Genomic DNA, 27603 nt, shown 5'->3' with positions numbered 1-27603 from the left:
ATAAATAAAACAACATCAATCATCTAAATTGTCCTTATAATAAACATAAACGACAACTATTTACAATTAACATTTATGGTGATTGTGAGTTTACAAATTGTACTAGAAAAAAACGCCAACCTGCTTGAACATTTACGGTCAATGAGGCAAAGCATTCAAGTATGACAGCAGATTCAAAACAAACTCACAACATAAGATCATTCTACGAATAAAAAAATAAATACAATCGTAATTTCTCTACATTTTGATTATAGGTAATAATGCAATTGTCCAATGCCAAAAATATTGCAATATTTGCAACAAAAGTTTTGTCTAAAATATTACCAAAAACTTTTTTCATCGCACATTCGTGCTCGTCTCTGAAAATAACTTTCATATAAACTAGGACTACATTATAGATTTTCTAAAAAAAAAAGAAACGAAAAATGGATTTCAATTTTACCTCATGTAAAAATATAATTTCTAATTTGACTTCCTTTTCCAACAATCGTATTTTTCAAGATTTGTATATTTATTTAATTATGATTTTTTCATTTGTGTCAAATAAGGTATATATTTCAAATATACAATCATAGTATTGTCACAGAATAAAGATGTACAGTTGTGAAGATACCTAATAACGTTCGTAAAAATGTCACTCACACACACATGTGCATTGTGCATGAACGAGTATTTATCGGCGCTACCGGTGCTGTCAGTATCGAGTGTCGTGCATCGAGCACATGCGTGTGTGAGTGATATTGTTACGACCACCGTTAGTACGTTTTTGTTTCACAATTGTTAACAAGAGAATTTATTTAAACTGTGGTATTGTCGAGGCTACTATAATGTAGCTCTAGTATTTAGTATATTCTGATTACTGTCATTGTTTTGATTTGTGGACGGCGTATGACATTCACAAAGGTATAACAGCAATACTTGTAAACCAGATGGGTTTAGTATTGACTCATTATTTCAAACTTTAGACAAAATGAACACTTGTGGGACTTTGGTCAATGTGTATCGGCAAGTATCTCTGCATTTGGTCCATTATTTAGGTGGATAATATATGTTTTGGCATTTACCAGCAAATGCTGCAGTAGTTAGACATCATAGTCAATGTATATTCAAATAACTTTGATGTCATATTTGTACAAAGGATGCTGGGAACGGTCCATTAATCACGTGAGGCACACGGACAAAAAAATCATTCAAATCGGTTCAGTAGTTTTGAGGTAAAAGCGCGACAGACAGACAGGGGAAAAAAACCATAGTATTCTAAAACTTTAACACCAGAAGGGAAAATGTAAAAAAATGTTTAATACATCACGTGATTAACGGACAACCCTTTACTTACAGTATATTGTGACACAGTAATTTTGGGTTTATATAACATAAACTATTTTTAGTATGGTGGTTGGTACTGCTGCCGCTGCAGATGCTGCACTAGAGGTCCTTGCTGCTGCTGCTGCATGGCCAGCATCTGTTGGCGCATGCGCTGCTGGTTCATCTGCTGCTGGTACTGCGAGCTCTGCTGGTTCTGCATGCCGCGAGGGTAGGGAGGCGCCGGGCCGCCCATGCCTCCCATTGTCACGTTTGGCGCTTGCTGTTGAACAAGTAATTCCTTTGAATATTGTTTACTGCTTCTAGTGGCCAAATATAAACAAATGAAAAACATATAATAGTACATACTTTAGAATGATGGTATTGTAAGGTGTGAACTAACCTGCATGTATGACGGTCGAGCATTTTGTCTCTGTTGCGCTAGATATGCTTCTTGGCTCGCTCGACCGCCCATCATGTTCTAGAAACGTTACAAAATAAATATTAATTTACCTGTTATATGCCATAGCTTGTTCCAAATACACATGTTTGAGTATTTACCTGTTGGAATGTCTGTTGACCAGGGAATCCACCCATGGAATTACCACCCTGAGGTCCCATAGAGGCGGCTTGGCTGTTCATAGCGGACATGCCGCCACCTTGTCCCATCTGGCCCATTTGACCCATAGGCTGGCCCATTTGGCCCATACCCTGACTCATCTGACCCATAGACTGAGGCATCTGTGTCGGCTGCCCGACGCCCTGGTTCATTTGACCGACGTTTTGTCCGATGGAGTTCACGCCTTGGCTCATAGGGTTCACTTGTTGTCCCATTTGGTTGACACCCTGGCCCATTCCCTGGAAGATAGAAGGATTAAGGTTGTAAGTGCTTAGATATGCTTAAGGATAGAAGACACGATAGCTTTTGAAAACTTCAATTGTTTGACTTCAGGAACAAAATGCGAGGATATGATGGTAAAACAAACGTTCATGATTATTCAATAACAACAGCCAACCAATCACGACTCATATCAAGGCATACCTGGTTCATCATCTGCTGCTGTCCGCCCTGCATCATCTGCTGTCCATACCCTCCGTACCCCTGCTGCATGCCCGCATACTGTCCGCCGAACATCTGTCCGCCCATGCCGGCCATCTGTCCGCCAGCCATCTGTCCAGCACTCATTTGTCCTGCTCCCATTTGTGTGGCTGCCATCTGACCGCCGCCCATTTGGCCCGCCATTTGTACTCCACCCATTTGGCCCATAGGACCCATACCGCCCATTCCGCCCATTGGGTTCATTTGCCTGTGGAAAATGTTAATGTTATGTGTGGCTTACATAATTATGTCTGCGTGAAAGAGAAAATGTTCACAAGATTTTTTGATTGTCTCGTGTTTTATGTAGATACATAGTTTGATACATTTTTATACAAATAATTTCCGTTAGATCCAAAGTTTATCTGATCTAATAGAGAACCAAGAATAAATGAATGCTAGGTATATAGACTTACGCGGACTGCATGGCTCCCATCTGGTTGGGCTGCATCTGTCGCATGGTCTGCCGAGGGAACGGCGCGCGAGTGTGCGGGGCGCCGGGGTAGCCGCCACTTTGCTAAATATTGCAATACCAACGACAAATATAATGTATGTATTTACACCAAAAAAAGGATAAAAATTAAAAACAATTGCTTTAAGACTTGGTTGTGGAATTTTCTTCTTCTAAATGGCCTCACTATGACCATATAAAGTCCCGAACTATCATTGAGAAGTTAAACACCAGAAATAGTGATAGCCACGCTCCTTGAAAAGAATACATACACATTATAATAATTTGGATGTGGAGATCTATAGACAATTTCTCCAAGTTCCTCAGCTACCCAGGGTCATCATCTAAGAACAAGCCACTCATATAATTAGCAGGTACATACGTTGACCTGCATCTGCGTCATCTGGTTGAAGGGCACGCGCTGTCGCAGCATGTTGCTGAGCGCCTGCTTCGACTGGTTGTTGGACGGCGGCGCCGCAGACACGCTGCGGGGACTTACACCCGCTGAAATATAGCGCAGAATTCATTAGCACTTTCAACTTTATATTATAAGAATAATAACGACTAATTTATGTACGTGTTGAAGCTAGTAGGGTAAAAAAGCGCAGCGGATTTAAATGGAAGTCGGTTTGTAGGTAAATAATATACTGAAAACCATTGAACATGGTCATCCTTGTATGAAATACCTGGTGGATTGTAATAGTTCTGTCCTGGTGGAGGGAACCATTGCTGCTGCTGCATAAACTGTGGTTGTTGTGGCTGCTGTGGAGGCAAGCCAGCCGTACCCACGCCGCCTGGTGCTGCCACGCCATTCGTCTGGCGGAAGTTCGTATTAAAATTCAAATGCAAAAGTGATATAAGGTGAAAAATTTAATTCAACTAGCTTACGCCAACGGTTTTACTCATGCGGCATCCGGATATAAACTATCCTGTAGCCTTTCTAGATAAATTAGATCTTTAACACAAATATTTTTTTGCAATTCGGACCTTTATAAAGGTTCTGTATGTTCGGTATGCAAAATGTTAATGGGGTTGTTCGGTTTACTTACCGGTGTAGTCGGCTTAGATTTCTTGATATTTTTGCAGGGAGCGTTACGTGATCGCGTTTTACCCGCACCGGTTGGGCTTGAATCTAGACTGCCATTGTCCTGAAAACATAGACATTAAGACAATGATTTTCCCTTCTTTAACTGACTTCCATAAAAGGAAGAAGTTATCAATTTGAATATTTGTAAACAAAATAAAAGGAGTAATGTCTTTTTCCAAGTTTTTTTCTCTCATTCAGATAGACTCCCTTTGAAAAAGAATTGAAAAAAAAGTAACTTCAGGTTACCTGTTTACTGTCGTTAGTTTCGAGGTCCTCGGGTGGCAAAGGTAGTGGTTCTAGGAAATAACTGAGCGGCTTTACCAGGCTGTGTGTGTGGTATTTCAGTAATCTGTCAACATTACAAAACATGTAGAGTAAAATCGCTCCGTTTTTGAAGCTGCAGAGCCGCTGCAAAGCCTGCAGGGCGGTGGTCGTGGAAATATAAAAATCCTGTTCCCGAGGTAAATATTTCCCGCAGCAGTAACAAATTAGCCCGCATATTAGTTTGATATATAATCTGTATAGCACAACAACCGAGGTTTATGACAAAGAGAGGAACATACACGCTACCAAACAGCCGCTTTTCTAATATCATGTATAGTGTCATTTTCACTTTGATACCTATGCGCGTTCTCATAAGTGAGTGGTTTCCTCTCGATCTTGGTGGCGGCGAACCACGCCCACGACAGCGGCGCGGGGTTGCGTCCTCCCTCCACCAGCTCCCAGCTCGACACGCGCTGCTTGTCCGTCAGACGCAGACCCTGACAAAGAGATTATGTAAAGCAGAATATTCTATAGAGTAGTACAGAGTTTTTAAAAGTAAAAAAATGGTACAATGACGTCATCTGCATCGTGCATGCAGCCCGTAGTATCGTGTTATTGTTATATGTTTTCACGTCTAAAATAATATGAACAAAACACTACTGCAGCTGAGGGGGGCGTCAAATAGCTTCTCTTTTATTTAATTTATTCATCGAAATGCTGTATTTTCTAAACTAGGATTCCTACCTGCTTCTTATCGCTGTCAAAACCAGTGATTTTGTTTCCCTTTTGGTCCACTAGACATCCGATGGGTTCACAGGCGATGACCTAAAAACAACAAAAAGACGATCAATTTTCCCGTCAGTTCGATGTCATAACTAACGTTGTGGTATAGCGTCGTAACAAAGGAGTGATAAATATCAATATATTAAAAGAAAGGGTCAAAACAACATCAAAACTTCGTTATATATTGTCGTCCCTCATACAACTGATGAAATCATACAATCAATATCGATGAAATAAAATCGTTTATTTTGCAAGTTGGACCCTACTGACTGTGACTGAGAAGAAATACTGAAACAAACTCAAGGGTCGTACTTTCTTTATCGATATAAGAAAATGATCAGGCAAATCTCACCTCTATAATAGTATTCTTAGACAAAGGCAGTAGTTGTCGCACACACTGGACGGACGGCCCGTGTCGATCCCCGATCTCCTTCTTCAACTTCTTCATGAGGTTCTGATAATGTTTCCTATTGTTGTCGTCGCCTCCATCAGCCAGGGTCGAGTGGATCAGGGTGGCAAGCATGTCGATGACAGTCGTGAACAGGTTGCTGCGACACAAACTATATCAATTTATTGTAAATACACTGTCCGCCCGGCCATTTTTGATGCTGATGAACCTATAGGGAAAACTAATAAAATAACTACTAAGATGCGAGGAATTTGGGTTCGGGATATTGATAACGAAATATGTATCGACTTTTAGCTTGTAAAATTTGCACCTTGCGAGTGCAAGAAAAACTTGTAGTTTAGGAGTTTTGCAATTCTGGTCGAATAGGGTAAAGGAAAACATAGAAGGGTTAGGGGTTAATTGTTCATGTAATGATGTCAAACGACATGAAATTGTCGGCAAGGCGAAACGGAAAAAAAAAAACAGAAATCGGTTTGAAACGAGGCTCGTTTGAACAACTGCCGCACTGCACCCGGCGTCACCTGTTTGGTATAATGCTGAGTTATATCAGTCACCACAAGGGGAATCACTTCATGACCCCCTTCTCCTCAAGTAGGTCTTGGTATGCAGACATTACAAATAGGTACCTATTATTATAGGCGTCGATGAGCTGATGCGCCACGAGCTGTGTGAGCAGCACGGCCCAGTCGGCGGTGAGCTGGTAGGAGCGTCGGATGGCGTCGAACATGCCGCCGGCCAGCGAGAAGCGCAGCAGCAAGGCGTCGGGCGCGGCGTCGTCCTGCCAGCCGTCGCCGCAGGCTGCCCGCTCGTGTTCGCGCGCGTGAGTCAGGTAGTGGACTAGTTGGGTGTGGATTGAGCTTAGTAAGCTCTCCTACGACAATGATATGACATTTTAGTTAAGCAACGCTCAGTACGAGCATAAAGAGTTCTTCTGTGTTTCGGAAGGCACGTTAGATTAGTGTCCCGGCTGTAATTTGACATATTTGGCAGTCTTTACGGGTAGTCAGAAGCCAGAAAATCTGACAACCGGTATTATCAAGGAGTATCTTACCGGGGTAACTGGGATGGTCAGAAATGTAAAACACTGGTACACAACTACATCTCGTTAGAGTGAAAGTCGATCCCCAACATAGTTGGTAAAAGGCTAGGCAGATGATGATGAGAGTTTTCAAATACGCATATATTTTTATTACTTAATTTAAAGCCACTATGGCGACGGAAAATACACATATAATACATAAAAATATTTATAAACTAATACATTATTAAACATATTTCCTACACTATTTTTATGAATGTTTTTAGAAATAATTGTGCCATAGGTAAACGGATGCTACCTTCTGATCATCCTGATGCCTCAAACACGTGAGTACGAGCGACAGCAGCGGTTCGTTGGCGAGTCGCACGGCGCTGCCGCCGCCGCACGCGCAGCCGCCGCTGCAGCCGCCGCCGCTCACGCCGCGCTTACCGCCGCTACCGCCGCCCGCAGACCTGGTACAACAACCACACATATTTATATTTCAAACTCATTTATTAAAACTGGGCTGCAATACAGTATTTTTTTATGACAATATTTACAAGAGATAGCCCTCAAAACGTTTTTGCTGCGGTGAAGAAGAAGTGCAACTAGCTTTCATAAACATATTCAATAGAGATGCTAATGGACGAATGTAACAAACGACTCATATAGAAGAACTTGATATTAACTACCAGCGCACAGGAGCAGATTAAAATGCTCAATTTAAGTTGTAAGCAAAATTTTGTTCTGCTTTTGACCAATTTAAACAGCTAAAACAGACAGCATTCTGTGTTAAATACACTTCGTACGCAGTTGTCCAATCGCACGTTTCTTCGCCAAGTCTAGGTCCTAGACCAAGGTCCAATGATCGCTAAACAAAGCAATATAAGGCAATGACTAACCCTTTATAGCTGGGGCTCTGATGACTCTTGCAGTCTCGATGTGAGCTGCCGCCTCCGCCGCCGCCGCTTGAACAGTTGCCACTGCAGCCCGCGCCCCAACCGCTTTCTAATATCTGTTACAATCAATATATTACATTTTTGATTAACCGACTCCAAAACAAAAAGATTTCAATTCGGACATGGTTATATAGCTGAACCTCATTTCGTGAACAAAAGTAACCTAAGTAACTCCCTTATTCAATTGTCGTACACAATTATCACATAGTAAAATTGTCACCCAGAGACATAACTATAGTACAACACAACATTTCCACAACTTTTGGATAACAAGCAAGTATCAAAAACTACGTATCTTTTCTACGTAGATGTCAAATATTATGTAAGACTAGCTGATCCCGCGAACCTCGTATCGTTCAAACCTTCCCTGGACCTCTACAAAAATTTTAAAACTAAAATCAGCTCAATCGGCCCAGCCGTTCTCGAGTTTTAATCAGACTAACGAAAAACAATTCATTTTTATTTATATAGATTATGTCGATGTCAAACAACACTTCAAAGTTTTGGGGTATTATCTGAGCATCTTTATATCATAATAATGTAGTGTTACCTGTCCGGCCTGCTTGAGCACGCGTCCCTGCACGGCGGCCGGCAGCTTGGCGACGAGCGGCGCCACCAGCCACACCGACTCCGACCACTTGCTCGTGCTCACCACGCCGCGGTCCGTGCCCGTTCTGTAAACAATCAACGGCAAATCAAATGAAAATATAGAAATAAAAAAAAACATTTATGGTGAACTTTATCTACTCCGTCCTTTTTAACCCATAACGATACTGAAACTAAAAGCATTTGGCTATAGCACACGCGGGTAATATTACCATATTCGTAGATCACACAATCAAAAGTGAAAAATACTTGAAATACGGCGGAAGATTCATACTAATACTAACATCACGCGTGATATTGCTCCATTTGTGGGTCGAACAACTAAAATAAATCAATTCTAGAAATGCGGCGGAGAACCATACTAAAATCAACATTTCGATGCGAGGTCTTATTCAATTATGAGACAGATAAACATCAACAACGAGTAGACAGTACCCTTCCGAGATCAACTAAGTTAATTGGTGCTTCTTAAGAACTGTAAGACTAAAATACCTAGTTTTCAAGCCACTGACCTGTCTTTATCTGGCGGCGGCGGCGCGGGCTGCTGGAAGACGTTGATGACGGCGCGCGCCACGGTGTCGAGCCACGCGCTCAGCTCCGACGAGCCGCTCGGGAACTGCTTGAACATCAGCTGCAGGTCCAGCCACGACATGCGCAGCGACCACTGCTCTAGGTTCTGTTGGGGATATGACAAAAGTGAACTCATGGACTTGCTTTGGTAAGGCAAAATATAACTAACTACCTTAGTTGTGACATGGAGTGAAATTGATCTCTTTCGCGTTTCTTCCCACCTGCTTTCGTGAGTCAGAATATCATCGACGAAATGTCAAAGTAACATCAATCTTATGGTGGGTCAAGAAACGCGAAAAAAACAATTTCACTACATGTCAAGCGACGTAAATCGGGCACATTGATTACTTTAGAACCTATCCAGAAAATTGAAATGAAGAAAATAACATTAAGTTAAACGACGACTAAAAATATAATTACTTACCTCCAGTAGTCGCGTGATCATTGTTTTCTGGTCCAGATCAGGATGTGTGTGACTCGCTGATTCAGGATAGCAAATCATGTGGAGTAACCTGGCAAACATAAGTAGGCATTAAATATTTTATCGATACCTTTTCAACACACTTAACATGCTTTTACAACTATGTCATCGTTCAGTACCTTTTTATCGACGTAAAATCATCAAATGACCCCTCCCGCTGTGGGTTAGCAGCGGTGAGGGAGTGTCAGACTCTTACTGACTAAAATCGTCGTGTTCCGTCATAGGCCTTTTATGTACCAGGGCCGCGGTATCTCTTTCGAACAACCCGCAGCCCCGGCAGGCCTTGGCCCTGCTGGGCCCCGCTGGGGTTGCTGACGTCTCTTTGAGGAGCGCGTGGAACAACGCGCGCCGTCGACACGGGTCTGTCGTCTAGGAAGACAGAGGGACGATGAGCCACCCGAACTCACCGCCCACAGACCCACGCCTACGGTGGCCGGGAGTCATCTCGCGATCGTTCAGTACCTTTGCGCCTGTCTTGAAGTCAGCATCGGGTCCAACAGCATATCGGGCTGGTACAACTCATCAGGATTCTGCAGACATTTCTGCAGCACCCATTCTTCCGAGCATATCTCTGCGAGAACCCTTCGTGCTAAAGACGAGAGCGATTGCGAAGAGTCGAGGAGAGTAGAGCCCACGCCTCCGCTACCCCTGTAAACGTACCCGGGGGGTAATTAATAGCTATATTTAAATACTAATGTATCCCAACATATAATTCCAAAGTTAATCCATTAGTTATTCACATATATGTTTTGTTTTAGTTTATTGACATGAAGAAGCTTGATACCCAATTCAAAGGAGGTTGGAATGACAATTTTTTTTATTAAGCTCGTGTACTGGCCAGTATTCCATTTTATTTCATTTTCAAAACACATATTTAAAAATGGAATGAAGATGCTTTTACAACGTTCGAAATAACTAAGCGAGTTTGAAGTTAGCTTTTTGGCTGCGCAATAGAGAAAAAAATATCTCTTGCGCAACTAATTAGCTAACTTTAGGCCCTTCAAGTTATTTCGGACATAATTATATTTATAAGTCCTGTATCTTTTCTTGGCCCGACGCGGACGTGGCCATTTTGTTTTAGATGGGCTATTATTAGCTAGATTGTAGACTACTTACTAAATACAAAGATAACGGATGAGGAATTAGTTAAAGAGTCGCTGTGAAGACCTGTAGACATTAAGGAGTGAAACACAGAGTCGATTGTTAAACACAAAACGTGAACCTGTGGACGACACAACCGGTGAAGCGGGACAAGGTACTCTTCACTTATAAACATTTAAACCCCACATTTATAGCCAACTTTTGTTTATAAACAATGTTGCACAATTTTTTTTTTTTTGTAATAGTACGTTGAAGAATTGAATGGCTTTAATCAATTCCCCAACATCTTATGTTAATAACATGTTGAAGAATTGATTAAAGCCGCGTTTCCACTAGGCAACATTTGGGGCGCGTCACGTGATTTTCAACAAGTTCGGCATCTAGCGCGCAACATGATACACGGAAACAAAACAGAAGTTCCGCGTAGACTTTCAACATGGTGGAATCAATTGATGCCTAGTGGAAACGCGGCTTTAAGACAAAGTTACCAGCAACAAAAGTTTACCTTGATTACGGGGCAAACTTCATTATACAAATTATGTTTTAAATATATTAAACAGCTCTGATTTGTTGTATATTTGTAAGTGCAGAGTAGAATTAGTAAGGGCAACGTTACCAGTGTCGCTATGACAGACAGGGGTGAAGCAACTACACATCGAGACGACCCTTGCACAGCATGATGCCAGGAGCAAACAATATGAAGAGAAGCGAAGCGAGTGACCATTGGCGTAGCTATGTCTATCGATTATTTTTTATCGACTCGATTTATCGATACCACGATACTTTTGTTTCATAGGAAATATATTGCAACTTTTTTCTATAACATTTTTTTTTATTTTTCCTTCATTGTTTCCATCCACAAGAAAGTCTCTATGTCGATAAAGATAGATAATAAGTTTGAGCATAACAATTAAAAAAACAGAGATCACTAAATCATCGATAATGCTATAACTATGTAATATAATGTATTGCACTTTAGAACTGCGCAGGTGCAGTTCAATTGTTTTAAATTGTGCGTAGATTTTTGATTGTTTGACACTAAGACGTACAAAACTTGTGTACGACGTGGCATTTTCTACACCATAGCTACGCCAATATTAAACATAATGTCAGAATGATATGAGTATATGTACAAGAGTACACAGTGAAGCCAAGTCCGTGGTCGTAGGGTGTGCAACCGTGTAACTCAATATCAAAATAAACAAACCTAGGAGTTCTATGGCCCCCACTCATCTCTGAATCTACCATCCTAAGGATAAAAAAAACATCGCGAGTCAATATGTATCAGAAATAATAATATTATGATCTTAATTAGGCATGATCCTTGATTCCGTATAATCTGAAAGTGGAACTACATATTTATTATAACGAAAAAGTTCAGTTCAATATTCAAGGACCATGTCGAGATGTCAATGATTACTACTTGTATTGTACCAAATTAAATATCCCGAATAGTAAACAAAGAGTAAACCAAATCGAATTTTCAAAGTTTTCAAATATTGGTCATTGAATTATTTAACAATAGATACATCTCAAGTACTCAAAGATACAGTTTATTTACTCCTCAGGATATAATAATCATATACTTTAAATTACAGTGATATTGCAAGTTATGTACTTTTCAGTACATTAGTGGTGTACTTACGACATAAGGTCCAGTTGAGCGTCGGTAGGCACCGTGTCACTTGTGCCGAGAATATGCGACAGTTCGCAGGACTTCTTGCCGCCGGGCTTGCCGCCGTCACGGGCAGTTGAGTCGCCCACCACTGGGGATAAAAGTATTGTTACTGCTTGAATTCGCGATTTTAGCGTACCTAATTGTTATAACGAAAATAACCGACAAGTAGTGGTCAGCATGGTTTCGATAAATGAGCCCCACCACATATTTTCCCACAAAATATTTCAGTATTTAAAAAAAAAACATTACTCTCTATGATGTACTCAGGTCTTATGAAAATGAACTCACAGTATAAATTAATTGTAAACTTTTTTTACACAATGCAGGCAGCAAAGCCGAAAACAAAAACATGGCATATGTAAAGTATGAACATTAAAAGTATAGCGTATACATACTGAGTATAGCCTTTAGCGTGGCGAGCACAGGGCCAACACCGATGTTCTTATGCGCAGCGGCTAACAAATGCCTATCGCACGACAGTCTTACACCCGCCGCTGCACCACCAGGGCCCGGTGATGTGGACACGGAGTATAGACCTGCGAAATGTATCACATCATTACATACACATACTAAGGAGGTATTGTGGTGTTTCGTTTTCAGTAAATAAGTTGAACTGTAAAAAGTTTTACAACAGTTGGAAGATCCATTTATTAAAAAAAAAAAAACATTGTCTGTAAAGTCGTTTTACTGACGATAGTTGAACGTGACAACGTGAGTAGCTGCCGATTGTGCCTCTTTGTCGCTCGCTACGTACTCTCGCTTGCACTTCAAGCCTTAAACGGAACGCCTCAGAGCGAGGTAACGCCGCATGAGTCATGTTTTTTCGTGCGTGCAGCCGGCTCCATCGATTTATAAGACGTTGTCACGTCAAAATCAGCAAAAGAGCCGGCAAGAAACTCAATGATGGACATTCTTTTTTTAATGCGGAAAGTAATTTCTCAGGCCACGGGTGGAAATGCAAAAAAAATCTTATCCTAATAAAAACTTCTTACCAGGCTGTGGAGTATCCACAGTTTTAAACAGCCGCAGCAGTAAGTGACAAGTGAGCCTCGCGCCTGTGTCAGGTGAGGGGGCGTTGGGCGCGTTTCCTGAACTGCCACCGCCTCCACAGGCCTTGAGGAGCGAAGGTAACGCCGCGTGACGCACGAAGTCTTCCAGGGAGAAGCAGTGACGCGCTAAAATGGAATATAATAAAAGTGAGATGTTTAGTGAGAAAAAAGGAGTTTTTAGACAAACTAGGAGCATTGCATTATGTGAAAAAACAATGTTTTTCATTTTGATTTGTAATGACGTTTCTTAGCTAATCATATTGTCATCAAAACTCGGAGCTCGTGCAAAATTTCATCCTAATCAAAGACCGGGAAGTGGGACCGGGAAGTGGGGGTATGAATTCAAGATTCCGTTACGCAGTTACATAGTTACAGTCCAAGGTTATAAAAGCATGTTAAAAAAATACAGGGTGTTCAATTTTATAACTGTTCTACGGCAAATAAATAAAGAACAATGTCAGACGTCCATAGTAACTTAGGCTCAATAAAAATATTTCATGTACAGTGAAAATTCTTACAGTTTTTTGTGTAGTTTAATGTCAGAAGCTTTTCTATGTTTTCCACTTTTGCATTGAACTTGATTGAATTTGATAATCAACTTTTAAACATTGTTCTTTCAATAAGTTTTAATAGGTGAGAGGGTGTTGAACGAGAAGATCTGTAGGTACTTACCGACGAGTATACAGGTGAAGACAGCGAGCGCGTCGTGTGCGGCCTGGTCGTGCAGGTCGCGGTGCAGCAGCAGGTCGGGGTAGAGCGGCGGCGGCGCGGCGTGCGGCGCGGCGGCGGGGTAGTGCTGCGCGCCGCACAGCGCCACCAGCGCGCCCAGCCACTCCGCCGCCAGCCCGCTGCACCACGCCGTCATCTCCGCGCACACCACGCCCAGCTCGTTCACACTGAGCACATGACACACACATACAGTACAGCGCGCCCAGCCACTCCGCCGCCAGCCCGCTGCACCACGCCGTCATCTCCGCGCACACCACGCCCAGCTCGTTCACACACACTGAGACACACATACAGTACAGCGCGCCCAGCCACTCCGCCGCCAGCCCGCTGCACCACGCCGTCATCTCCGCGCACACCACGCCCAGCTCGTTCACCCTGAGCACATGACACACACATACAGTACAGCGCGCCCAGCCACTCCGCCGCCAGCCCGCTGCACCACGCCGTCATCTCCGCGCACACCACGCCCAGCTCGTTCACCCTGGAGCATGACACATACAGTACAGCGCGCCCAGCCACCCGCCGCCAGCCCGCTGCACCACGCCGTCATCTCCGCGCACACCACGCCCAGCTCGTTCACACTGAGCACATGACACACACATACAGTACAGCGCGCCCAGCCACTCCGCCGCCAGCCCGCTGCACCACGCCGTCATCTCCGCGCATACCACGCCTAACTCGTTTACACTGCGCCACAATCACACACACATATACCCACATACAGTTCCTACATCACACATATATCAGCCGCGTTTGCGACAACTAAACCAACGCACGAAGCCTTTTTGTAGCGATGGCAAAAATCATCAAATGATCCCTCCCGCTGTGGGTTAGCAGCGGTGAGGGAGTGTCAGATTTTTACTGACTAAAAATCCATCGTGATCACTGACCTCTATATTTACCACTGGACAGGCTGTTGTCAACGTGCTTTTGTGCCCGTTTGATAATCGCCATTTTGGCGCTGTTAGACGTAGCGAGTGTCCGTGGTACTAAATTATTTTACAGTGAACCAATGAACAAACACTTCTCTCACAGCCATTTGAAATTATACGTCAAAATCAGTTCTGTGGACACTCGCTTAGACGATATTGGCGCTTCAAATGGGAACAAAAAAATTGCTGTCAAACGTACGGAACAGCCGGTCCAGTGGTAAATATAGAGGTCAGTGATCGTGATCCTTCGTAGGCCTTTTATGTACCAGGGCCGCGGTAACTCTTTCGATCAATCCCGCAGCCTCACGGTACCTACATCACACATACATATAACAGCCTCGTTGGTCTAGATGTCGAAACGCGACTGCTGCGCACAAGGTCTCCGGTTCGAGGTTCCCGGGTCGGGCCGAAATGCCTTTGTGGCTTTTATAAACTTTCACAAAGCAGCCCGGACCCTGGAAGTTGGTGATTTATACAGCCGTGCATCGGACAGTTCGTAAATGTCATTCGTGCGCCTGATCTCTCTCCGGTCGTGTCGGTTTACCGTCCTATCGGGCTATGAGAGTGAAAGAACAGTGAATGCACCTATGTCAGCGAAAATGCTTGTGCACTACAAATGTCCTGCGTTGTTGGCTAATCTCGTTACATGAGAACAGCTGCCATAGCCGATAATTGCCTAGGAGAACATCACATCACACATTCACAAACTTTCTGATACTACACAACTTCATTCATCTGCAGTTTATTATCTTACCGATCGTTATCCACTTCTCGACATACGGCGAGCATCGCAGAGCAGACAAAGCTGTACCTATTAGCGGGCGACTCGGCCACTTGCCGCGCCCACGCTATTTCTATTTTACCTACAAAAATAATTCAAGTAAATAAAACTGACAATACTGAAGTAGGACATTAAATAAATACATAGATGAAAATATGTACCTTTTCGAGGATTAGTGAAGAATTCGCTCAAAAACTGTGGATTGTAAGGATAGTTGGATGGAGTTGGCTGCAGAGGCGAATACAGCGCTTGTCTGAAAAAAATAAATTTTATCATCGTATACAATACCAACGACTTATTTTGGCGAACCTGAATTCAGCCGATTGGTTACGCAGTAAACAATGCTATTCCTAGAAAATTGACTGTTAGGCCAAAAAAATAAATATTGGTACGTCAATTTACTCACTTGATCTTAGGGTATGCATTAGCAAATGTATCAGCGTGGGGCGCATGACACAAATGCGCTGCTGCTTTATACAAGTCATGTAACTGTGCTAATACGCAGCGCTCTGCTGACCCGCAATCACCAGGGTTGACAACGCATTTGACCAGCCGGCATAGTTGCTCGAACACTGCTGATGTTTGTTCTACGCATACTGTGGGGTTCGTAAAAAAGTGAATAAGTTTTTGACACAAAAAATATATACGAGGTCGAGTTGAGAACCTCCTAGTTTTTGAGAAGTTCGTTAAAAAAATGTAATAGAAGTTTGCAAAATATTGTCTTTATCTCACACAGATTATAACTTAAAAAATATTCAGAAACAATAATGTGTTAATTGTGACGACACGGTTCTGCAAAATTGGTATGTGGTATATAATACATAAATATACGAAAGTTTAATCTATTGTTTCTTCATTTTATTAGATTGTGGGAGAAATGAAAAATACGTATCTAGTTTTTAAGAGAGAAAATGCTTTCTACTTACATAATAAAGAGGAGTGGTATTTCCTAAGCGCGCCGACTGTGTAGAGCGCAAGCGCTGATGTGTATGCACGAGGGGCCGCCAGACCACTGCTCGGTGCACCACGGGCTATCAAGGCACTTTCCACCTCTGACAGCTCTTTGAGGATCTGGAAAGGATAATATTGTTAACAGGATTCCAACATCATTCTTTTATTCAAACTCTGTTTGGTATGGTATGTCTTTTACGCCCATACTTCTAGGAACTAAACTGAGTGAGATCAGGTGGCGTTAACTGCTAAATAATTTACTTTCACAAAACTCTTCTTTCATTAATCCTTATCTACTTGTATGGCCGTCCACATACACGATAATCTTAGCTCAGTGAATTTTTCATTCGTATTCCCGCATGCCTGTGCATTTTGCATTTTATAAAAAGGATTTTGAAAAGTGTTTTAATATATGTTTTACTTTTGTGTGTGACCAAGAACATTAGTTATCTACGCAACAGCCACACACAAATTTTCACCCACCTGTATACAAGTCTCAATAAGTCCGTGCACGTTCAGCGCTATCTCCATGAGATCTAGCGCGAAGGCCACGTGCTCGGGCTGCGGCAGGTAGGTGGTGGCGCCGCCCGCGTACGCCGCCAGGGCTTCGCAGACCGCGCTGCCGACCGCCCATGAAACTGCACCTTGCTCGTACATTGACATCGCCTGGGGAACATGCTCATGTAAATTTTGAAACAGAATAGATTGGAACCTAGGATTCTAGTCCATAATTATCAGGGTGCGTAATTTAGTAACTAATGTGTAATAGAAAAAGTAAAAACATTTTATTATTGATACGTTTTTTTTTTCATGCAAAACGGCGTCCGTAACATCATCCTCCTCCGAGCCTTTTTTCCCAATCATGTTGGGGTCGGCTTCCAGTCTAACCGGATTCAGCTGAGTACCAGTGCTTTACAAGAAGCGACTGTAACACAGCGCCCGTAACATACAACGATAATAATAATCTTTAGCGATAAATTATTTAAAAATGTCTTGTAGATATTACATACCTGAAACTTCTGTGTAACAGCTTCAAAATTAAATTCGTTGCGCGAATGCTTCTTGATCTTTCCACCTTCAGCCACATCAATTGAAAACTTCTTGGAGAATAATTTACAGATTTCTGCAACAAAAACGTTTCAATAAAAATAATTCCGATAGATTAGTTTCATCCAGTTAGGCTGTATTGCCGTAGCCCACTTCGATAAAGTTGAAAGTGATTGATTAGTGATGTAATGGAACAAGGATAAGCTGGGGGGATATGCCCTACTCACCGAGCATGTCTGTTGGTGAGCTTAGTCATCCTCCGAGCCTTTTCCCAATCACGTTGGGGTCGGCTTCCAGTCTAACCGGATTCAGCTGAGTACCAGTGCTTTACAAGAAGCGACTGCCTATCTGACCTCCTCAACCCAGTAACCCGGGCAACCCGATACCCCTTGGTTAGACTGGTGTCAGACTTTCTGGCTTCTGACTACCCGTAACGACTGCCAAGGATGTTCACTGACAGCCGGGACCTACAGTTTCACGTGCCTCCGAAACACAGTCAATGGTGTCTAAGATATACTTAGAAAGTACATACAAACTTAGAGAAGTTGCATTGGTACTTGCCTGACCTGGGATCGACCCCGCGCCCTCATACTTGAGGTTGGTCCTTTACCCACTAGGCCACCACGACTTGGTGAGCTTAGTATGGGATATTTTAGTCTCCGGAGCGTTATTTTAACACCCCTACTTAATAAATCTTCCCAAAACACATCATACCTTTAGTCATCTTCTTAACAACATGCCTAGCATCATCCCTGGCACGGCCCACTCCGTACAGCAGTATATGCCTCTGGTTGGCATCATGCGGAGTGTGTTCCGGCTCGGCAGGCGGTAGTGGAAAGTGAAGAGTGTAGTGGTAGTGACGGGAGACCGTGCCTTGGGTGACGCCGCAACCGCTGGATGGGCCTGAACTGGTGGTTCGGATGCCTGGGCAAAATAAAATTGGTGGTTAATCGTGAAAAAATAATGCTGGGCCTAAAATCCTGATATAAGAATGTCTAAAGTATACGTACCGGGAACAGACATTGGTCCCATGCTCATTGATGGTATGCCCGGGATACTCATGCCGCTAGGCCCCATCATTGGCGAATTTACACTGTAAGAGAACACAAATTAGAAAAAAAACATACCAATAGTTCGCAAAAATATAATAATTTAAATGGATTGAATAACTGAATGTAAGGTAGAATTAAGCCGAAGAATTTGTTAGATTGTTTGAACGCGCGAGTTAAGAGTGGTACATAGCGATTGGACAAGACCTACCTATGCGATGGTTCACCAGGGTCTTTCGGACTGTCAGGCGCGTCCATAGAGTTTTGTTGGTCCTCTTTGATATGTTGAAGCAACTTGTCAAGGTCATCGTCTATCTTAGAGTCGTCTAAATCCATGCGAACGTTCTCCTGAACACAATGAAAAATCTTTGTAACAATTTTGATCATAATTAAACAGTTAAGTTATTTATGGCGAAGAAAATTAAGTCATTATTGTCAAGAGTGGAACCAGAACTTCAAAAATGTTGTGAGCACATCCATCCGAAATAGTTGAAAATTCACCTTCATTTAATTCAGATAGCCGACGGAGTAATAGGACGAGTGCTTCGGAAGTGTAAAGGGAGTACATCAGGAAGGATATAAGGAAATATATATGGAGAGTTCATCTAAGGAGTAGTACATCAGTGAGTACATAGGGCGAGTAGTTCATAAGGGAGTATACAGGGCGAGTAGTTCACAAGAGAGTACATGTGGGAGTAGTACACAAAGGAGTACAGGGTGAAGTACTTCCCTCGGGCGAAGCGGGTGCGAAGGGGGCGCGAAGCGGGTGAACCACTGACGGAAGATAGTAACAAGCGAATTACCTCCATCTTAGGCTTCAGGTCGATGCCAGCGAAGATATCGTCGTCCATATTGTGATTAGTCCCGGTGCTGTTGGCGGGAGGAGCCACCGTGTGCGACCCGCCGCCTGTAGATGTTGGCTCCGTAGGCGATATTAAATCACCTGCACGATAATCGTAAAAATAGTTCTCTTAAAAAGGACTTTAGCGATGAAGAAATAAGACTCAATATTGAACAGCTACAGCGGTATTTTTGTAAATTAATTGCGTTTTGTATCGCAACAATACAGTACGAATTTACTTTTTTATTACGTCACGAAATACGTAAAGAAAAAGTAACGTTCTAGTTAGAATTCCTCGCAGTCAGCATTCTGGTAGTTTTGCCTAAATATTTTTAAACTTAGTTGTAGTTTTAAACATAAAGATTGAAGAACTTAGGGTCTGTTGTCATACTCAGTAAGCTCCATAAAGTCGCTCCATACCTCTAGAAATAAGCGTGCACATGTAAGCGTCGTGCGAGAACACGTCGCGTCGTATCAGTTCGCCGAACAAGTGCACTAGGTTCGCGAACTGCTGTCTGTTGCCCGGCGGAGCGTTCGGACTCTCGTCTGGAAGAAAATCGTTGTTTCAATTGCTATTATAAATATTCTTACAACTATCAGGCCCTAGGATCAAGGTAGCAATTATATCGTAGGAAAATAAGATGTTTCTTGATTTCTTATTCAATATTCTCTAAAGTAAGATATTATTAATTAAATAGTTTTTTTTCCCAAAGGCATGAATTCATCCTATCCTTACAACGCTGAAAAGTTCACATAGGTACATAAAATTCGGAAAAATTGCAAATGTGCATTTTATGAACTGTCACATACATAGAAGTGTATAGACAAGTAAATATAAAGATTAGTTAACTTACCTAAAACTGGTGCGTCATTGTCAAGGAAGCGTAGCAGAAGATTCTGGAATATCGGTGGTCCATTGTACAGCCCGGTGCCAGAGCTCACGGATTCTTTGTCATCTGATCCTGTGTATTTAAATCCAGTCGTTATTACGATTGTCTTTTAGTTTGATCGTTGTGGTGATACATGGAGATAAGTAGGTAACATAAAATGGAGATGCGGATATTACAAAAAATCGTGATAGTTTCAACTGTAAAGACCAATACGTATAGGAATCAAAATCTGTTTGATCGCGACGATAGCTCAGTGATGTGTTGTATATGATGATTCGGATGGTAAATTAAACTTGGTGCTTTTATTTCCAAAACCACAGCTTTATAACATCGCAAGGAGTTCGAAAGGTAGTGGTGGTACGGAAAATGATGCGACCAATAGGATGGCTCCAGTCAGAGCTGGCCGAGCCGTCGAAGGAATCGCGCGCGGGGCGCGACACGTAAATATACAGCGACGCGGCTCTCAGCAGTCAGTGTGTGATGGTCTTCGGCGCAGGCATGTTATCGCTCAGCGATGTGAACGCCAGCGCGGGCTCAACCCGTTGGAGGTGCACCAAGAGCAATAGCGGCCACTTAGTGTGCTACGCGGTGTGCCGACGCGCGGACGTGTGATGCGCTGTAGGCTTGCATTGTAGGTCACTACAAAATGATCCTCATATGCTGGGGCCGGTACCTGTGGCGTGGTGATCATGGTGGTGGTGCGTGGTGTGGTGCTGGCGGCGGTCGAGCAGCGCGGCGGCGGCCTGCGCGCGGTGCTCGCCCCAGCGCGCGCTACACACCGCCCACTCGCATACCACCCGCACCACCGAGTATGGACATGCCCACTCCTGCAAAGTACGACCATCATTATAATAGCTGTTTGTCAACGTTTCACTCGCGACCCAAGGCAACTTCTTGCTGTGCCCGGAGGGACATAAAAAGCAACCTATGTTAAGCCCGCTCTACTCTTAGCACGCGAATCGCGCGATGGCCGCGAACGCTGAGTGTGGAGCCGTTTCGAAGAATATGCGTAACGGAGCCACACTTGGCGTTCGCGCCATCGCGCTTTCCGCGGGAAAAGTGTAGAGCGGGCTTAAGATATACCACTAATTTTATGCCAAATCAGTTCTTAAGTTTAGAGTATGCAGTGTAACTAACATGACTACCTTTCATGAAATGACCATGGATAGATAGATAGGTGTACCCAATAAATAGTCTATAACTTAACAACTTCAAGGACCTATAAGTATAGAGAACGGCAGACTACGTAGATTCTTATCAAAGGACGTTCAACCTTACACATCCCCATCACACGATTACAACATAAATTGAAATTATATAAATTAAGCAGAATCAGAAAGGATTTTTTTGACACGGCATTGGGAAGCAAGCTTAGAAACCGTGGTGTCATTCCGCAAAAAAAATTACCGATGTAACAAAATCCATGTTACCTTTGCTACCATGCTACCTTCATACATAGACCTAAAATAACATAGTTAATTAAGTACACAATAAGGTTAATATTCCATCACTCACCGGGTCTTTGGTGTCACTATTATCCTTGGAAGGCGGCGGGCAGTTGGCGAACACTTCTTTATACAACGTATCTAAATTATTGTTCGGGTCCACTCTGTCAAAGCAGTGACGATCTAGTGCTTCCAATACTGCTAATACTCGCGCTAAAATTAACGAAAAGAATATTTAATAATAATAATTTCGGATAAATGTTTTCGATACTTATGTGGATGAAATAAATACCTTGAGAGCTGGTCTGCCATTTGTCTGTACACCATTTACTTTCGGCCTTTTTACTTCTTGCAGAGATTTCTTGTTCCGCTTCATATACCTACAAAAGCAAATAAGGTTTTAAATACAAAATTCGGCATGACAAAGACCTACTTTGAATGAAATTAAAAAGGTGATCTAAGAAAATCCGTTATTGTGTCCTTTCCGAATAGAGCAAGCATGATATTAACAGTCATTCCTTCTCTTTATGAGAAACAGTCTGCCATTTTTTACCGATTCCCCAAAAAGGAGCAGAGCAGGTTATCAATTCTATTTTTTTTTCAGAAGATATGAAAAGGACAATGAAAAACGTACCAATTTCCTATGCTCCTCCGTGATGGCAGTATCCATATGAGGCATGGGTAACGCAGACGGTGGCAGCGGTAACAGATCTAATGGGGACCCTTGCAGAGATGAGCCACAGCCCGACCACACCATCGCCGTAGGACACTCGATGCAAATTATCTGCGTATAAAAACTTTGATTAAGATTCGGCAACATTCGTGAATGTATGTGCAAAATAAGAGTTTTTATTCTGCAACGTAAATGGGGCGGATCCAGCCCTGAAAAAAGGTTGTGAAAAACGGGTGTGTACATTCATCGAATATGGTTGAAAATTCACACACACACATTAAATTCTGGTACAAGAGGGAGTACGTAAGGGGGTATATAAGTAAGTACACTAAGTAACCCCTTACTTGTACATACGTACATAAGGGATTTTATAGGGGGAGTATATAGGGAGAATATATAGAGGGAGTAATACCACAGCGATGTGATAATAAATTTAGATTACAAAAAAACTTACCTGCAGAATTGTAGCCAGCTGTATAATAACATCTCTATGGTAAGCACAGTTGAGTATCTCCCCAAAGCCAACTTGCACTGGATTCATGGCAGCAGCCACCACAGTTGTCAATGTAGTCTTTATATCTCTAGCTGGAGAAGCTCTTTCTTCCTTCACTTGGACATCCATCGGCTGCGGGGGATTTGGAGTCCCCATCGAGTGGTTCGGGTTAGGAGTCCCCAAAGAGTGGTTGGGGTTCGGAGTACCCAATGAATGGTTGGGGTTGGGGGTGCCCTGGTTTTCTACGGGAGTAGGCTCCCGTTTGATCTGGGTTATGTTTGGTTTGACGTCCGCGTTCGCGTCATTGGGCGCAGGTGACATTGGGGCGCCATTTTGTTCTGCAAGAAGACCGGGACCTTTATCGGGAATTTGTTTATATAAATAGTTTCTTGTCTACTTGAATGATCTCCTATGTCTGAAGGGATTTCCTGGCAAAATTATATCGTATGCAGACGATACTGCACTGATCTTTGCAGCTAGAACTTGGAAGGAGACATATGAACTAGCTCAGAGAGGGTTTGACCTAGTTAAGAGCTGGCTTTACAACAATATACTAACGTTAAATATAGAAAAAACTAAATATCTAGCCTTCTCTATACGTGAAACCAAAATTAATCTTGACATAATCGCACATAACTGTCCGCCCAACTCTGCTGGTACTTTAGACTGTCAATGCAAACCACTGGAGCGTGCCAAAACGATAAAATACTTGGGCGTTATGATTGACGAACACTTTAACTTTAAAACACACATCTCCACATTAAGTAAAAGGATTCGTAAACTAATCTATGTTTTTAAAACACTCAGACATGTGGTCGGACCCGAAATTCTTAAGCAGATTTATTTTGCTCTCTGCCAGTCACTGCTAACATATTGCAGTACGGCATGGGGTGGTGCACCAAAGACCATAATTAAACAACTAGAAGTGGCTCAAAGAACTATCCTCAAAATATGTACTTTTAAAGTTTTCCGCTTCCCCACTAAATTATTGTACGAATACTGTGAAGTCCTAACTGTACGTCAGCTCTTTCTACTTAATCTCTTACTGAAACAGCACGCTAGTCTCGAATTTAGACAGAGCTCAAAACTAAAGCGGAGAGACTACGCAGTGTGTGATCGAACGTTTATTCCAAAAACCTCATTTTCTCGCAGATTTTACCCATTTCTCGGACCTTTTATGTATAATAAAATAAACAAAATACTAGCAATATATCCATTGAATAAACCGGCTGTTAAAAAATCCCTATTTGAGTGGCTTTGCAAACTGTCATATGAGGAGACAGAAAATCTCCTTATGATACCAGAGTAAGAGTCTACTATCGCTAAACATTCATTACTGTACACACCCTCTCTATAACACATACACACACATACACAACTCACATTCACACACACACACACACATACACAATGGAGAGATACCTCACACACAACACGCTATCTAAAATATGTTAGCTCCTAGTAATATATTATTTAATCTTTTTTTGTTTATCTTTTAAGTCTGTTCACTTTTAAAAGTTACCTGTGTATTATTTTATTGAACAAGACCCCGAGGATAGAGGCGCTGTATGCTGAAATACAGGCCATAAACCTAGTTCAGCAACAGATGCTACAGTTAAACACAATATTATTATATATGGATAACTGTAATTAGATATTAAGCATGAATTGTGTAACAGCTTTTTTCTGGTGTAATAAATATTTATTTTATTTTTTATTTTATTTTTAGTTTTTTTAGACTTATTTTCATCGACAACACGAACAGCGGTTTTTCTTAAAACAGTTTAGTTTCAGAATTCATAGTAAAGTAACCATAGAAAATTCATATTGATGTTCTCTGTGAGTGTTGGTTCTGTGTGGGCTTTAGTATGGTCCTTACCTGTACTCCTCTCAACACTTTTAGTAAACACAGCAGGCTGGTTTAGTGTCCTCAAAGTAGTGTCAGAAAGTACAGAGCATATGGCAGCCGCCTTCTTAGCGCAAGAAGTGGCGAGGCGCCGTGAGAGACTCTCACAGCAGGTGAACTCGGCCATATGTTGTAGCGCCAATGGTAGGAACAACCTGGTGGAAAAAGATCAATAAAGGTGACTTAATTTATCACATACACAAATATATTTTTTAAATGTTAAATGTAATGGAATTAAATATGGCGCCACATTATATTGAAGGTTCTGATGAAAAAATCCCTTAACTCTTTTGAGGGGATTAAAGTTGTCCCTATAACAACTGTATAGATCTTTGACGAGAGCATAAAAGAGAGACAAATTATTATTTAGCTTTAAAAAATATTTTTATCGTAACATTTGGTATCGAAGTTACCTCAGCAATCCATCATCAGGTGCCCTCTTATCGAGCAGCTCAATAATCCATGTGAGGAAGTCATGCCTGTCAAGTAGGCCTTCATCCAGCAGGTACTTGGCGAGCCTGGTGCAGTAGTTCCAGAGCTTCAGCGCTTGACGCCAGTCTGTGCTCTCACTCCCACCAGGGGTTAAAGAACCTAGTGCTGGAAGATAAAGATTAATAAATGGTGGAGATTTGTATTAAAAGTGTATAATTCTAGGTATTATAAGCGCGTGTGAAGGCTGTTCCTAATATTCTATCTATCTTTCGTTTCGGTTACTGAAGATAGGAATTCGAGATAGTGTAAGTGTGTATGAGCAGCTTATGACAAACCCGCTTGTTAAAGCCTGAATACGTGAGCGTCAGGTTTTCATAAAGCGATACGAAGCGTGGGCATAAGCACTTATTCCAAACAGGCTGCATACGCTCGCGAAATTTAGAAATGCTAATTTGATAAAGTCTTATAATAATCCTCAGAAACAACTTGATAATTTCTTTGGGTAATACTTACTACTGGAATTCCCTGGAGAGTGCATAGAGTTGGGTACAGTGGAATTTGGAGTGGAGCTCCCTGGTGGATTGCCAGATGAATTGTGGCTAGGTGTACCTTGACCTAAAATAAATGAGTTTTCAATTTGTGCATGATAAAAAAAGATATTTAAAAGTACGCACACAGTTTGTACAGTGTAAAATTTCTTGTTATTTGTTTACTTACCAGACTGAGAAGGTGGTGTTTTGTCAGACACATTGCCTGGAACTGCACTTTGGTAGTGTTCAGCTAGTTTTGGTATTTGATCCTTTAGAAACTTTATCAATGTTGTAGTCCATTCTACAATGAAAGACACAAAGTTTTCATTATATGACAACAAAGTGACAATGGATTTATATAGATGAACAGTAAAGTCAAAGAACTGATGACTCTAAATAATGAAATGGAAACCTCTTATTTTTTTATGTATTTTTAATTTAATTATATCTTTTACTATGTATGTTGACATAATAACAATTAATCAAGTGATTATTAATTACAGAAACATAAACTTACCTGTAGTAGGATCAGGCAGTTGCCTCTTCTTAATTTTAGCTTCAGAAACAGCAACAGTGTATGCTGAGCTCAGTTTGATGAACCAAGCTGCTCTTGGCATTGACACCTGGTACTCGTTCAGAGTTATAAATATCTCTTCTTTCTTATTAAAGTTAGGTGCTTTCTTTGCTAGTTGGGATAGTGGTTTGCTTCCTGTGAATGTTTATATAATTAAGAGCTATATCTAGTATGTTTATTAGAATCTTATATGGATAGACAAATTGTGTTTAAAGGTGGGAAACCCTTGCAACAATTTGACTTATTCAATAAGTTGCAGTACTAAAAAAGTTAGAAAAGGGTGCATTATCCATTAGCATAAAGTTTCCTTGACATCCATAGAGGAACTTCATAAAGCACAATAATTTACCTGCTAAATCTTTGAACCAAGCTTCAATTTGTGCTTTGGTGCGTGCAGTGGCTGGCCAGAAATTGTCCTTAGGGTTGACCTGCTGCCTCTTCCTTCCACAATCAGGCAGGGTGTTTAACTCTTCTTTCTTTGAAAGAATGCTAGAGAAGAATTGGCCAATCTGTTCAGGGACAAAAAAGAATCATTAATAACATTGGTTATATGTATAAAGGCTATCAAATTGTTATCTAATAGAATATGATGGGCAGTTTATTGGCAAAAGATATTATGGAGTGTTTAAATGAATTTCTTAAACTACAGAGCTATGAATTTAAGGTGGTTTTTGTAATAAACATCTATAACAAATTGCTGAGGCCAGCTGACCTATTTATTCTTACACTATCAATATAAGGACATGTATTACGAGAATTTAGTGGTTTTTAGAGTCCACTTCCTTACCTTGGACGCTGAATAATTGAAATTTCTTGCGGTGCCAAACTCATCACTAGATTGCGGTGTTGTGGAAAAACCATGTTTAACGTTCGTTGATGTTAGCTCGTCTTCCTTTTGGCGGGGCTCTTGGGGGTACACATCGGGAGGACCAAGTCTTGGCCTCTTCAGAGGACGCTTCTCGTACATTATACCCATGGTTATAGGGTGTATTGTTCCTATTTCGCAACACCAATGCACCACTAATAAATATACAAGGCTAATGTACACGACGACAATCTCATACTTCTAGTATCAAACCGATCACGGTGACCAAAAATCTAAAAACTATACTAAATACACATGATTGTAGTCTCACAAGGAACCAAATAGATAAATATAACGTATTTAAAACTTCATTTAGAAAAGAAAACAAATTAGTACATCCAGCTAAACAAAACTATTTCATGAATGAATGATGAGACGATTGGAGATGAATGAGAAATTGGCTTTAGTTCAATCATTCAAAGAATGAACCTATTAGTAGTGTTGTGAGAACATGAGACGAAGTTAGACGGTTTTTAAACTTTTCGGTTTTTGGCTACAACTTCGATTGAAATTATTTTACCTGGTGTTTTTGGAATCTTCCTCCGGAATCTTTCCAGACAACAAATGGTCTACCATTTTTACATTGTTATTGATTAGTACGTGGTAAATGT

The 27603-nt window shown here is 41.7% G+C and overlaps 1 protein-coding gene across 3 annotated transcripts; it reads right to left on the bottom strand.

The window, feature by feature from the left end:
* Positions 1 to 19: 19 nt before the first annotated feature.
* LOC110374056 (mediator of RNA polymerase II transcription subunit 12) lies at positions 20 to 27411 on the bottom strand. 3 transcript variants are annotated; one of them, XM_064034702.1, is made up of 48 exons: positions 26915 to 27411; positions 26477 to 26636; positions 26071 to 26262; positions 25741 to 25854; positions 25537 to 25638; positions 25005 to 25188; positions 24565 to 24746; positions 22647 to 23023; positions 22154 to 22303; positions 21812 to 21899; positions 21590 to 21732; positions 20748 to 20901; positions 20039 to 20146; positions 19605 to 19730; positions 19147 to 19286; positions 18555 to 18691; positions 18305 to 18387; positions 18009 to 18218; positions 17258 to 17370; positions 16731 to 16913; positions 16223 to 16367; positions 15703 to 15892; positions 15458 to 15549; positions 15270 to 15378; positions 13527 to 13750; positions 12798 to 12980; positions 12201 to 12341; positions 11773 to 11893; positions 11335 to 11376; positions 9489 to 9674; positions 8970 to 9057; positions 8488 to 8651; positions 7920 to 8043; positions 7313 to 7425; positions 6730 to 6883; positions 6019 to 6263; positions 5336 to 5543; positions 4945 to 5025; positions 4558 to 4697; positions 4183 to 4285; positions 3899 to 3997; positions 3536 to 3665; positions 3232 to 3353; positions 2815 to 2915; positions 2345 to 2609; positions 1864 to 2160; positions 1706 to 1783; positions 20 to 1585 (listed from the first exon to the last, which is right to left on the bottom strand). In XM_064034702.1, exons 1-48 carry the CDS (start codon positions 27101 to 27103, stop codon positions 1385 to 1387), a joined length of 7281 nt encoding a protein of 2426 aa, XP_063890772.1. In that variant the 5' UTR covers positions 27104 to 27411; the 3' UTR covers positions 20 to 1384. The 3 variants fall into 3 exon arrangements, with proteins under 3 accessions (XP_063890772.1, XP_063890773.1, XP_063890774.1); XM_064034703.1 differs by having other exon boundaries at positions 5336 to 5531; XM_064034704.1 differs by lacking the exon at positions 11335 to 11376.
* Between the last annotated feature and the right edge of the window lie 192 nt (positions 27412 to 27603).

The sequence above is a fragment of the Helicoverpa armigera genome, chromosome 5 (genome assembly GCF_030705265.1).
Source record: "Helicoverpa armigera isolate CAAS_96S chromosome 5, ASM3070526v1, whole genome shotgun sequence".
NCBI lineage: Eukaryota > Metazoa > Arthropoda > Insecta > Lepidoptera > Noctuidae > Helicoverpa > Helicoverpa armigera.
The sequence above is the reverse complement of the archived record's forward strand: the minus strand, read 5'-3'. Positions and strand labels throughout refer to the sequence as shown.

Coding starts and splice junctions, on each gene's coding strand:
- LOC110374056 (XM_064034702.1), bottom strand. CDS start 27,103: ATGGGTATAATGTACGAGAAGCGTCCTCTGAAGAGGCCAAGACTTGGT. Junction 18,219..18,304: donor GGGACCAATGTCTGTTCCCG/GTACGTATACTT, acceptor TATTTTGCCCAG/GCATCCGAACCACCAGTTCA. Junction 1,586..1,705: donor CTCGACCGTCATACATGCAG/GTTAGTTCACAC, acceptor CTTGTTCAACAG/CAAGCGCCAAACGTGACAAT.